The sequence below is a fragment of the Nothobranchius furzeri genome, chromosome 13 (assembly GCF_043380555.1).
Source record: "Nothobranchius furzeri strain GRZ-AD chromosome 13, NfurGRZ-RIMD1, whole genome shotgun sequence".
NCBI classification, from domain to species: Eukaryota; Metazoa; Chordata; class Actinopteri; order Cyprinodontiformes; family Nothobranchiidae; genus Nothobranchius; species Nothobranchius furzeri.
This window is the reverse complement of record NC_091753.1, coordinates 43,973,843-43,986,152: the sequence shown is the minus strand read 5'-3', so window position 1 is coordinate 43,986,152 and position 12,310 is coordinate 43,973,843. Positions and strand designations below refer to the sequence as shown.

The window sequence follows — 12,310 nt, the reverse complement described above, 5'->3', positions numbered from 1 at the left end:
TACTAATGCCGTAATTGTAACATTAACAGGCCATAAATTAAGAGTTTTATCTAAATAAGCCATTCATAATGGTTTGTTAACTGAAAGTAAATTTTTTGATGCTGATTAACGAAAATATTAATTACCCCTGACTTTAGAATGGGGAACATATTATTACCTTTAAGTGGATAATTGATTGTTGTTTAGGCTCTGTTAACATGTGGAGTTTGGTGTTTATTTACATATTACCAGAACATAATATTTTTGGTTATTAATGCAGAATAACTACTAGGCATTCCCCTTGAATTACTTCTTTAAAAGCCACATATTGATTTGAGCTAATTAGTATGTGTTAGAGACAGCAAAGAAATCTGATTATCACAAATCAAGCCATTCGCTAACAAAGTCTTAGAAAAAATAATGTTCAACTTAATTTTTCTAGTTTTCTGCTCAGTTGAATTTGTTCTAATATTTATGAGATTTCCATGATTTGCTTTATTAAGCCTGATATTTAATCTGTGTGATTTTGGCCGTGGGCAGGACACTGTCTCTATGGGGTAGTGGGTGGGTAACAGTACAGAAGCTGCAGAGGGGTGGGTTAAACTACGACTCTGCTTCCTGGTCTGGACCCTGGGGTGTCATGGAGGACTAATAAAACTGGCCATGTTCCTAGAAAGAAGAGCTGCACCATCCAAAGAGGGATGGATGCCATCTCTTCGCATCAGACCAGGTTTTTCCCAAAAAGTTTTCCAATTATCAATGCATATTGATAAAGTGGACTGTGATTTGATGTGTGATGAAATCTCAAATTCAGTCACCGTAGCCATTTTGAATTGATTTAATTTAAGATCCAATGACTGATATGAAATATTACAAGTGAATGGAATTGTCTATTCAAAAAATAATAATTTTCAAAATAAGAACACAGTTGATATTTATTCCATCTGTTTTTACATGCGGATTGATGACCATAATAAACATAGGTTTCTATCATCTCAAGAACATTGCCAGAGTCCGCCCCATTCTCTCTCGGGTCAATACGGAGGCGCTGACGCATGCTTTCATCACCAGTAGGATAGACTACTGCAATGGTCTGCTTTCTGGTCTTCCCAAAAAGAGTACTTCAGGTCTACAACTTTTACAAAACTTAGCAGCTCGTGTCCTGACAAAGACCAGGAAGCGGGAGCACATCACTCCGGTTTTAAAATCACTGCATTGGCTCCCAGTATGTTTCAGGATCGATTTTAAGATACTTTTAATGGTTTTTAAGTGTCTTAATGGTATTGGCCCATCTTATCTCTCACAACTGCTTTTACCATATGAACCCTCACAGTCCCTGTGCTCCTCTGGCAGCCGTCTCCTTGTCATTCCTAAAGTCAGGACTCACACTCACGACGAGGCATCTTTTAGTTATTATGGCCCTCGCCTCTGGAACGGGCTGCCGGAGGATCTCAGGACCGCAGAGAACGTTCATGTTTTTAAGATCGGGCTCAAGTCCCACCTTTTCAGTTTAGCTTTTAACTGATTATTATTAATTGCATTGCTTGTTTTACTCATTTATTTATTTTAGTTACTGTTGTGTTACACATTTATGTTGTTTTATTTGTCATTGTCATCTTCCTCCGCTTATCCGGGTCTGGGTCGCGGGGGCAGCATCCCAACTAGGGAGCTCCAGACCGTCTTCTCCCCGGCCTTCTCCACCAGCTCCTCCGGCAGGACCCCAAGGCGTTCCCGGACCAGATTGGAGATGTAACCTCTCCAAAGTATCCTGGGTCGACCCGGGCCTCCTGCCGGCAGGACATGCCCGAAACACCTCCCGGGGAGGCGTCCAGGAGGCATCCTGACCAGATGCCCAAATCACCTCAACTGGCTCCTTTCGATCTGGAGGAGCAGTGGATCTACTCCGAGTCCCTCCCGAATGTCCGAGCTCCTCACCCTATCTCTAAGGCTGAGCCTGGCCACCCTATGGAGGAAACTCATTTCGGCCGCTTGTATCCGCGATCCCGTTCTTTTGGTCATTACCCAAAGCTCATGACCATAGGTGAGGATTGGGACGTAGATCGACCGGTAAATCGAGAGCCTGGCTTTCTGGCTCAGCTCCCTCTTCACCACGACAGATTGCCTCAGCGTCCGCATCACTGCAGATGCTGAACCAATCCGCCTGTCGATCTCCCGCTCCCTCCTACCCTCACTCGTGAACAAGACCCCGAGATACTTAAACTCCTCCACTCGTTTTATTTGTATAATCAAATTTAATAGGATATTTTACTATCCATATTAGCTCTTGTGGTTTTACATGTTACGTATTTTAATACTTGTTTACTTTGTGGAGCCCTCTGCCTCGGGACCGGTGGCGGCGGCTGGGGCGCTCCTTGGGTAGTGCCCAGATTGTGGCAGGGGTTGCCACCTTCCCTCCCAGGGCGCCGTGGACTGGCATCTTGGCTGCTGCCGTGGATCTGCTGCTGTCGAGGCAGATGGCTCCCTTGATGGCGTGTCTTTCGTTATCTGTCCAATCTGAGCTCAGCCTAGTGTTTACTGTGGTCTTTTAATGTGTTATGTGTACGAGTGTGTGTGTGTCTGTGTGTGTGTGCCTAGGAATGGTTTGTGGATTGGGGTAAAACTGTCATAACTGTTTTAAGTGTGGGAAAGGGAGGGAATGTGGGTTATATGGGTCATTTTAATCTGTTAAGCACTTTGTGTTTCTTGCTGTGAATGAAAAGTGCTATATAAATAAAGTTTGATTTGATTTGATATTGTTACACTCCTACCGCCACGTCCTTGTTGTGATTTAATTTCGTCTGAGGATCTTCAGTCTTTCTCCAAACAATTTTTTTTATGCCAACAAAACATTCTTTGTGATTGTCCACATGGTCTTATGAAGTGGCCTTTAGTCCTCTTTTTTCCCCCGGTCCTTTGTAACCTTCACAACTACTCCTGTAATGATATTTACCGGTCGACTGATGGAAAGAACAGCTACGATCTCACATTTCTTCAATCAGTGAAAGAATTTAACTTACAGTAGGCGCTCAGCAATCTTAACTTTAACCAGAAGTTTTCTCCTCTAACTTTGTCCAGTCCGTTTACCATCACAGCATGTTGATTTTGAGAAATCTACTCTATTTGGGCAACATCCACAAATTTACTGTGAACATTACTTGATTGATTCCTGTTCTTCCAATTAAACGGGGCGATTGAGATGGCATTATCTGGAAACACCTGACTCCAATTTAATTCTTTATCAGAGGGAAATAAAGGACATTCAGCTGTTTGATGCAAGTCTTCTAGGAAGAAGTTAAAATGGACTTTTTATTAAGCGGAGCAGAGCTGCACAGTTCTTGGATGGTAGGAACATTCCGTATTTCAGCTTAATGCCCCTTTTGCCAGCTAGTCTAGAAATCTAGACCGACCATAGACAAAGCAAAAAGGATTTTCCTTTGCATGCCGGTCTAGCCACACTACTGTACAATGTAGCCTCAGCAGGTTTACCATTGGCCCAATCGGTTTTGTGAGAGGCCAATCACAGCTCTCTACCGGTTTGGTGGACGAGATGATGCAACGGAGTGGAACAACTAAGATAGAGATGGCTCGTGAAACGGCTTTGGATTATTTAGATGGGCTTTTCTTGAAGAGTAAAAAGCAGATACAGGCAGTTAAATCCTTTCCCTGCAAACAGACAACGTCACATGGACGTGCAGATCACGTCTACATGGAGTCTGTCGGTCCAGACCAGGTCTGTAGGATGTCCAAACTAGGTCTTTGCCCCGTTGACTGAGAATGTGAGTATGTCATGTTGCTCATTGTCCAATAGCATGCAGAGACGGTTTAAAATATAACCATAGGTTCCGCCTCATGGTTGATATCTGTCTATGGGTCATAGCCAGACTATATACATATAGACTACATTTAGCCTTCTTCTAGTTTATCTGGTGAACAACAAATGTTTTATTCTTCAATCTTGAATTTTTGCTGATCCTAGGGGACAGGGAATCAGAAAACAACTTTTTACTTATTTACCCCTAAAAACACCTTAAAATATGCCTCCTCTCTTTTGTGTTCTTTACTCTCATTGACATTAACTCCACAACATTATATATATATATATATATATATATGTTTCATTAATTTGAAAAAAACCTTCCACTTCGATGCGAAGGACTCAGTGTTCCATAAAACCCTTTTCATTTCTCATTGAATCTATTATTTGCCTACTTCTTTGTTTTGAGGAAAAATAAGGTTTTAATCTTTACTGATTTTTTTGTGACGACGTATAAAATGACCCAGGAAAATAGGGCTAAAGAGACAAGCTTTGACCAGATTTGCAAATGTGAGATGTCAGGGTTACATGGTGTTCTCTAAAGCCTACCAAGACACAAGGATGCGCCTGACTTTGCTGGCTCCTTCTAATTATGTGCATCCACATTCTGTGGTGTGATGCATTCTGGGAGGACAGAGAGTTTATTATCGCTCCGTAACGAGGAAGCTGGAGAACTGACAGACGCATTAAAGAGAGAGGCGAAAAGAAGTTTGCACAGACTTTGAAAGCATTAGTTGTTAAATAAAACATGGATGGTGTGGGCACCTTTTGCAGCCCCCGCAGTGGCTTCTGTCTGATTATTCTTGTCATAACCAGGTAGGTGTGAGAAGGAGAAAAAGCTGCATTACTGTTGCCTCACTCTAGAATCTCTATGAAGCAGCGTATAAAGAAAATACTAATAACGTATGTGCAGAAGAGTCCCCACTTGACTCCATCCTTCCCTCCCCGTCGGCTCCATCCTCCTCACTTCCTCCGATTCCCCCATTAATTCACACTGGTGCCAAAATTAGCAGATGACTAGCTAACTAAACTTCACATTTTAGCCAAGAGGGACACGGGTGACATGCTTGTGTTCAAATCAATTTGAATTTAAAACAAAGGACTGTGGAAATGTATGCAGTAACTGGTGAAAATTGAACTAAAACTCCAAAAGATTCAGTCTTCAGAAAAAAAAAGCCTAAGAAACCAGAGCGAAGAGAATCATAAATGAATGGATGTGCTTAATAAGAGCCAAGCTTTGCTAAATGAAAATTTGAAGCAGCATAGCTCTCTGTCAGACATCTTGTGCAAAATGTTTTTCCCCTATTAACAGCAACACTTCCAGTATTGATCAGGAGAGGTTCAAGTTGAGTTCAGAGAAACAAACACCTCATCAAGCGGTGTGTCAAATCTGGGGCGGACTTAAATTACTAACATTGTGCTCCGAGATGGTGAAAGAGAGGACTTTTGTACCAATCTCAGTTTTCAGGTACGAATCTGATAAAATAACATCTCCGAATGAGCAAATACATATGTATATTTGGTAATCTTGACTAATTAATTAATCTTTTTGTAATTTAATGTTGCATTTAACAATATTCAATTCAATTTTATTTAAATAGCGCCAAATCACGACAAGAGTCGTCTCAAGGCACTTCACATAATAAACATTCCAATTCAGGTCAGCTCATTAAGCCAATCAAAAATAATGTTTCCTGTATAAGGAACCCAGCAAATTGCATCAAGTCACTGACTAGTCTCAGTGACTATACATATAACTACCCCTGGAAGAAAAATAAGAGGGCCAACGTAAAACAGACCAGCCAAGATGAAACCTAACCATTTTAAATGTCAAGGACAGATTCATTGATGTAGCCTAAAGCGCCCCTCGTGATGGAGGCCTCACGTTTAATGAGAAGATAGTTTTCACACACACACGCACGCACGCACGCACGCACGCGCACACACACACACACACACACACACACACACACACACACACACACACACACACACACACACACACACACACACACGCAATGCTGCACAAGTTTAAGGGGTGCACGCATGAGAAGGTAAGTTCTGACACCATGAATAATGCACCGTGTTTGCAGTTGCATCTGAAGGAGCTGAGATATCAGATTCCCACGATGCTCAACTCCAGGACAACTGTCGGCTGGAGCAAAGGAAAAGCTGAGTATGATATTCACAAAGAAATCCTGATTATAAGGAGGCTAAAAACAATAGTTCCCAATCCCCTGACGGGCGGCTCCGTCCTCAGTGTATGTGTAGGCACATTTGATTGTTTCCTTTTTCTTAAATTACAATTTGAAAGGAAGCTAATAAATTATAGTGCCGTTGTTGAGCTGAGAGTCCCTGACCGGGGAGATGGTGGCATTTTGCCAAGGAAGCCGCACTCCTTCATGGCAACACACTTAAACCTCATTAGAATGGCTTTACAAGATTCTCCCACTACAAACCCCGTTTTAGGCCAATTAAACTGATTTGTGAAATCAAACATTGGACATAAAAAGGAGCAAATATTAATAGGATGACAGCCATTTTATCACATTTTATATCTGCTGCCAGCACTTCCAAAAATGAATTTGCAACGATAAAACTACAGAACTATAAATAATTAAAATAAAAGCTTATTTAGCCTCGAAAGGCAGCTTTAATGTCAAAAAACAAACAGGGCTGCAACAAAAGCTGAATGATCGTACAAGACCAGGCATTAGGAGCCTGAAACAAGGTGGAAATAAACAAATCACTCACAAAAGGAGGTCTGGCTTGTTATAGTGTGACAAAGAAAGAAAACATTCATTTCAGTGATTAAGACACACATTTAAAAGGAAAATAAAATTTTGTTTTCTTTAAAGACTCAGTTCACTTGGTTTTTTCAATACATTAGCAGTAGTCTAGTATGAATTGTTTTCTTGTGAGTCGATCTCTGGAAAACAGCTCTGGCGCTCTTGTTTCAAGAACTAAAAGTTAGCCAGAGGAGTAGGGAGCAGAAGACGGCAGGATATTATTTCCTGATATTTGGGCATCTCGGCTCTGATTGATAACACAAATCTGAAGGAGTTCTGCTGTGTTGTGCAGTTACTAATGCTAATGGCTAGCTTCAACTTGCCAAGACGTTCTCTGCTGTTTCCTGGATGGTAAATCCCAAACAGCCTTCCCCGTTGCAAGTCAAGATGGGTGAGTTCATGAATGCTAATTTTCAGTGTGATGAAGATGTGGTTGGATTTTCTAATCGGAGCAGTTCCTCTTTGATTTTTTTCCCCAGCAGCTCAGACAGGAAAAGGGGTTAGAAGACTTGCTCTTAGCCAGCATGTTAAACTCAAAGTGACCAATCAGATCTAATAAATATATTTTTTTAAAGTTTTGTCAGTGAACTTGGTCTTTAAACAAAACTTTTTCAGTGCTTTTTAAAAGTTTACTACAAAGGTGCGACTTATCTCATGTAGAGAGGTTTTAGATTTTTATTTGGTCCTCCAGTTTCTCTCTTAAAATATGTTATGACACAAGGAATAAATTAAAAATGAAAAGAGACATACAACAAAAGTAATTTTTTACTACAATGAATTTTTGTTAGTGTAATTGTTGTATCATGTTAGGCCAACCATAAGTTAAGCTATTTAATTTTCAACTTCCTATAGGGGGCATAAGTCACGCCCATCTACTTCCGGACCATGGGTTCCCGGAAGAACGAAAAAAAAAAAAAAAGCAAGTCAATAGGGCCAAAAATGCTATTTTCTAATTCCGTTTGTGATACACCCTGGATCAAAGACATGCTTTGATGCCAAGAACACGCTTATTTTGAAACGTTATTTTAGGGTCTGTGTGAAAATATGTCCAGGATTACAAATGCAAATCACCAAAATGACGGCAATGAACCAGGACAACAGAGGGAAAATGGCTGGAAGTTCAGCAAACTTCAAATCCTTCCATCAGAAGGAAAGAACCAACATAAATCTGGCCATGTGGTAAGTAGCAGCTACGCTATGGGAGAGGAGATTCTGTGGTGACGTCATTTGCAATGTGCCAACGTCTCATTTGTAGTCATGCTAAATGACAAAGTTTTACAGGCTGATAAATCTCAAAGTATGTGACTGGTGTGGTCGGAACACCCATACTTAGTTTTCTGTTAAATTAAAGTTTTAATTTTTGTTTCATTTATGTGGTTTTTGGCAATTTCTTCTTTTCTGCTTTTAACACACATTACCGTAAACAGTGTGACATTTTACAAATGGGACAAAACAACTATGAGAAGTCTGAAAACGAAGGGGAGTTGAAGTATGCAGATTTTTTTCCTCACAGTACTATATTTGGTACCACAATGACAGCTTTTGTTTCTACTTAGGTAATGCTAAAAAAATAAAAATTTCCAATAAATTCCAATAAAAGTCTATGCCTGATCATAAAACACTATAAGAAAATAAGTTATTTTGAGATGATGAAAGAGAAGTAATTTGAAAATGATCATCTAAACTTTTATTTGTGAATCATTTCCTTTTCTGTGTTATTTCTGGATTCATCGCATCACCACCCACAACTTCTTCTGATGCTGTCAGCTGTGACCAACTCCTTAGAAAAAAAAATGCCCACTTTCTGCATTTTGCTTTGCAGGACAATAGTATCCGTCAACAGCACCCTCAACAGTCAATTCACATTCATGCTGACATTTTTGAGTAGGCTTAATTTTACCACTTCTTCAGTGTGAATGTCCAACAACCTCCAAAACACGCTGGAATTAGCATACACAATGGGATGGTGATACAGCACAGTTTAGGAGAAAAGGGTCAACAGCTCTGGATCTGTAATTGTAGTGTGCTCCAAAGCTAGGACTCGCTGACATTCAACAAAACAACCTTTGATGAGTCAAAAGTGTCACGAGGGAAATTATTTACCATCACTGAGTTGCAGCGGCCGTTGAAGGGCGTGGGCTCGGTGAAGAACTCTGTGTTGTGGTCGAGCCGTCCGTGTCCTCCGTACAGAACCTCATCCGAATCCAGCTTGATTTTATATCTGACAAGGACTGAGGTTAAGGTGCAAAGAGCCTGAGGAATAAGCTTTAAAGATCAAATGCAATAAAACCAAACTGAAACAGAAGAGAAGGTTTAAAACTAGTTTATTTGGCTAAGCAGCGTTCAAGGAATGTATACTCACTGAAATACCCCCATTCATCACCCCCCCAAAGCAGTAAAAACTAAAATATGGCAGTTCAGAATATGTCATGGTTGCCTTGAAAGCGTGGAAGTATGTTTTTCTGGAGCATTTGACATTAATTGAAATGTTCTTCACATTCTGATGACAAATAAATGTTTGGTCAACATACTGAATAATTGAAATTGCCTTTGAAAGGAATAATCCGGTGAAAACCCCATCCGATCACCGTGAACGTCCATTTTTTAATAACTGCACTCTGATCCGTCCCTCCCCCTCTACACATTCGTAATCAGCTTGAAGCAGCTGAACAGGAAGTAAAGCCAGAGCTGGGCTAGCTTTATAAGGTACATACTTCATTTTTAAATGGTTATGTAGCATGAAGCCAAAGTAGCAGAGGGGCTTTACTGTGTTATAAGCCCAGTGCTCCCTGCTAGGTCTCCAATCTAGGTCCCAGTGGTTTCTTTCTCTCAAAAATTTGGCGCCTTGACATCTGGGCCAGCATGAACCAGACTGGGTGGCATCAGTTCGGGTCCTGCACAGGTAGGTTTTGTTCACACACACTTCTCAGGAACGGGGAAATCTCTGAGCACGTGGGCGGGGCAAAGTTTGTGGCGTCTCACTTAAACGACAGCCGTGCAGCTCAAGGCACGGCAGCGCAGTCTCTGTGTGTGGGTGTGTGTGTGTGTGCGCTCCTCACAGCAGTGTTGGCGAGACAGCTTTAGTCAGAGGTAACGGTAACTTCTCAGTATCCAGAAGATAATGGATCACACATACGGGAAGCTCACGCTGCTTGATTCCATCAGCCAATCAGAGGCTCCCTCTCACGGTAGGCACTTATGTGTGCCAAAAACTGCGCAAAATTAAGACTAGTAATGTTTTTACGGTTGTGTGACAGTATCTGTTCATTCTCCGATATTGTGGGGGGGTGGCTTAGGGGAGGAGTCTGAAAAAAGAGGGTTGGGTTAGGGTTCCTATCACTTGCTTTAAAGGCTTTGTCCAGGAATCCCAACCCTTCCTTTATATGACCAAAACTTAGAGAGAGTGTCTATAACCTTTGATAGGAATCTGTAAAAAACATAAGTACCAGTGCCATAAATTCTCAAAAATTGCTTAAAATTCTTAAAAAGAAAGTCACCCCCTACCAGCGTCTTACTCCGCTCCCCCTTCCTGTTTGAAAAATGCAAAAAATGCTGTTGCTTAGCAGACCGAGAGGGCGGAGCCGCTAAAAAATACACACACACAGGCTCACAATGACATTGCAACATCATATGGTACCAGCTAACGTCCTACGGTACCTTTTAGCCAATAGCGATGGCAGATTTTAATTCAAATGCAGTGCAGAGTTTTTACCTGACAACGGCAAAACACTGACCGTTTTAGGCAGAAAATTTAAATGTGAACTAAAATGCACTAAAGTACTAAACTATTGACTACACGTGTCTGCAGCACGATTACACACGCATTTATATTATTTATCAGAAAAAAGTTGATTTGGGGGTGACTTACTCTTTAACGTTTTTAACTCTAGGAAGATTCATTTTGCTCAATTTCCATAACCCCCCCCCCCCCCCCCCACACACACACACACAAAAACCACATATGTCTCATTTGTTTACCATGACTGTCCACATCTACGTTTTGGACTTGTTAGCAAGTTACATTTTTGCAGATATATGGTAAATTTCCCAACTTCAAAGCACCGCTGCACCTGAAGGCATCCATCTGCTGAGGCCTGAAGTCAAGTACGGTATCCTTATTTAAATCAAAAACACCAAAATCTACACTATTTATCCCAAACAAACCGCATTTTCTTTCTTTACACACCAGCTGTAATGTTAGTCTGTGTAATGCAAAAGATGATTACCTTTTGTTTGACACTGAATCATTCTCAAAAAAGAAAAATGAGAAATCAGATAAAATTTTAAATGATAAAACAACTAGAGGTTTGTGGGCTGCAACAGCGTTGTGTCAGTCGAATATGTAAATGCCTCTGGTCATGTAGATGAATATACGGTGTGTGTGGACGGGGGAGTAACGCTATCCCCCGTGCTGTCACTTATTCCTGATTTTTTTGTATTTTCTTGCACAATCTCTCTTCTGTGCATCTGAATAAGGATGCGCAGATCCTGAAGAGCTGATGGCAGCTTCCATAATGTGGTTCTCATGAACTGCGTGCTTTCTGACAAAGAAACCATGATAGAAAGACACAGCATGAAATATGTAAATCACGCCATATGCTGTAGAGAAGGCTTCAGGATATACCCACCTTTTTTTTTCTAAAGGAAGCCCAAAAGCATGAACATAAAATAGGTGAGATAAACAATTCTGTCTTTCAGCTGGAAGAAATGGAGAAAACCAGATATGCTAGAAGACATAAATCAGACCATTAAAAAGGAAACCCAAACTGCTTAATATTACCATGGTGTCCGTTTATAATAAGAAGTTTAGTATTATTGTCGCTAAAGTATTTGGGACACTCTTTAAAAACTTTTTAAAACTTCGACAAGAATGTCGAAATGTTTTCTCTGGAAACTTCCTAACAGCAAAAACAATAGTTCTGCTCCACCCACTTGGAAATAATTGGAAGTCATCTTCTTGTCTAACAATATACAGCACAGTGTAAAAAATAAAAAAATCCACAAACATCTGTGCTGTGCATTATTTAATCAGGTCTATAAGGAATAGTGCGGTAACAAAAAGCAGGAGAAAGGGGGCAGACGTTCAAACAATGCTCTAATTGCTTGTGTGAATAATCATGGTCTCCCCATAGATGTTGCTCTGTCGTCCGAGAGTGATCCTCCAACATTTCCTCATTTTGCCCCGGAGCTGAAGAAAATTGTACTTTGGCTGGGTGCTCGTCGTCTGCTTTGATTGTGATGATTAAAAAGAAGTTCTAGCATGCATGTGCAACATACGTGGCTGCTGAAAACGAGGCTTCCCTCCCCCACACGTCCTCTCCTGAGCTTCCCACTGTAGGGATTTATTGACAGTGAGAATGTCATTGTGCTGTGGATGACAGAAATTACTCACGATACAAGGATGGTCAACTAAATGTCTGAGGAAACTATATCTTAATTAAAATGATGAAGTAAAATCCATTTATCATAGTTTCAGAAAGGTTAAGTCCAGAAAAATAAAAAAATAAAAATTAGTCTAGGATGTGCTGGAGATCTTGTTCATTATGAAGTGTAAAACTTCTAAAATATTACTATTTTAATCAAATACCTTCATGAATGAACTGGGTGAAAACAAGGGTCTTTAAAATCCTTCAGGACTGATAAGATAGAGGCTAGTCAAACTAGTCAAGACAGAAGTGCATTAAAATAATTAATACAAATACAAGCCATTTATCTATTACATTTACCT

At 40.5% G+C, this 12,310-nt stretch overlaps 1 protein-coding gene across 1 annotated transcript in view; it reads right to left on the bottom strand.

The window, feature by feature from the left end:
* The window catches only part of gbe1b (glucan (1,4-alpha-), branching enzyme 1b), a 146,851-nt gene that overhangs the window by 6,916 nt on the left and 127,625 nt on the right, over positions 1-12,310 (bottom strand). Inside the window, exon 15 of the mRNA XM_015951338.3 lies at positions 8,686-8,803. Within this exon, the coding sequence (XP_015806824.1) occupies positions 8,686-8,803 (118 nt within the window). The remainder of the gene's footprint in view (positions 1-8,685; positions 8,804-12,310) is intronic.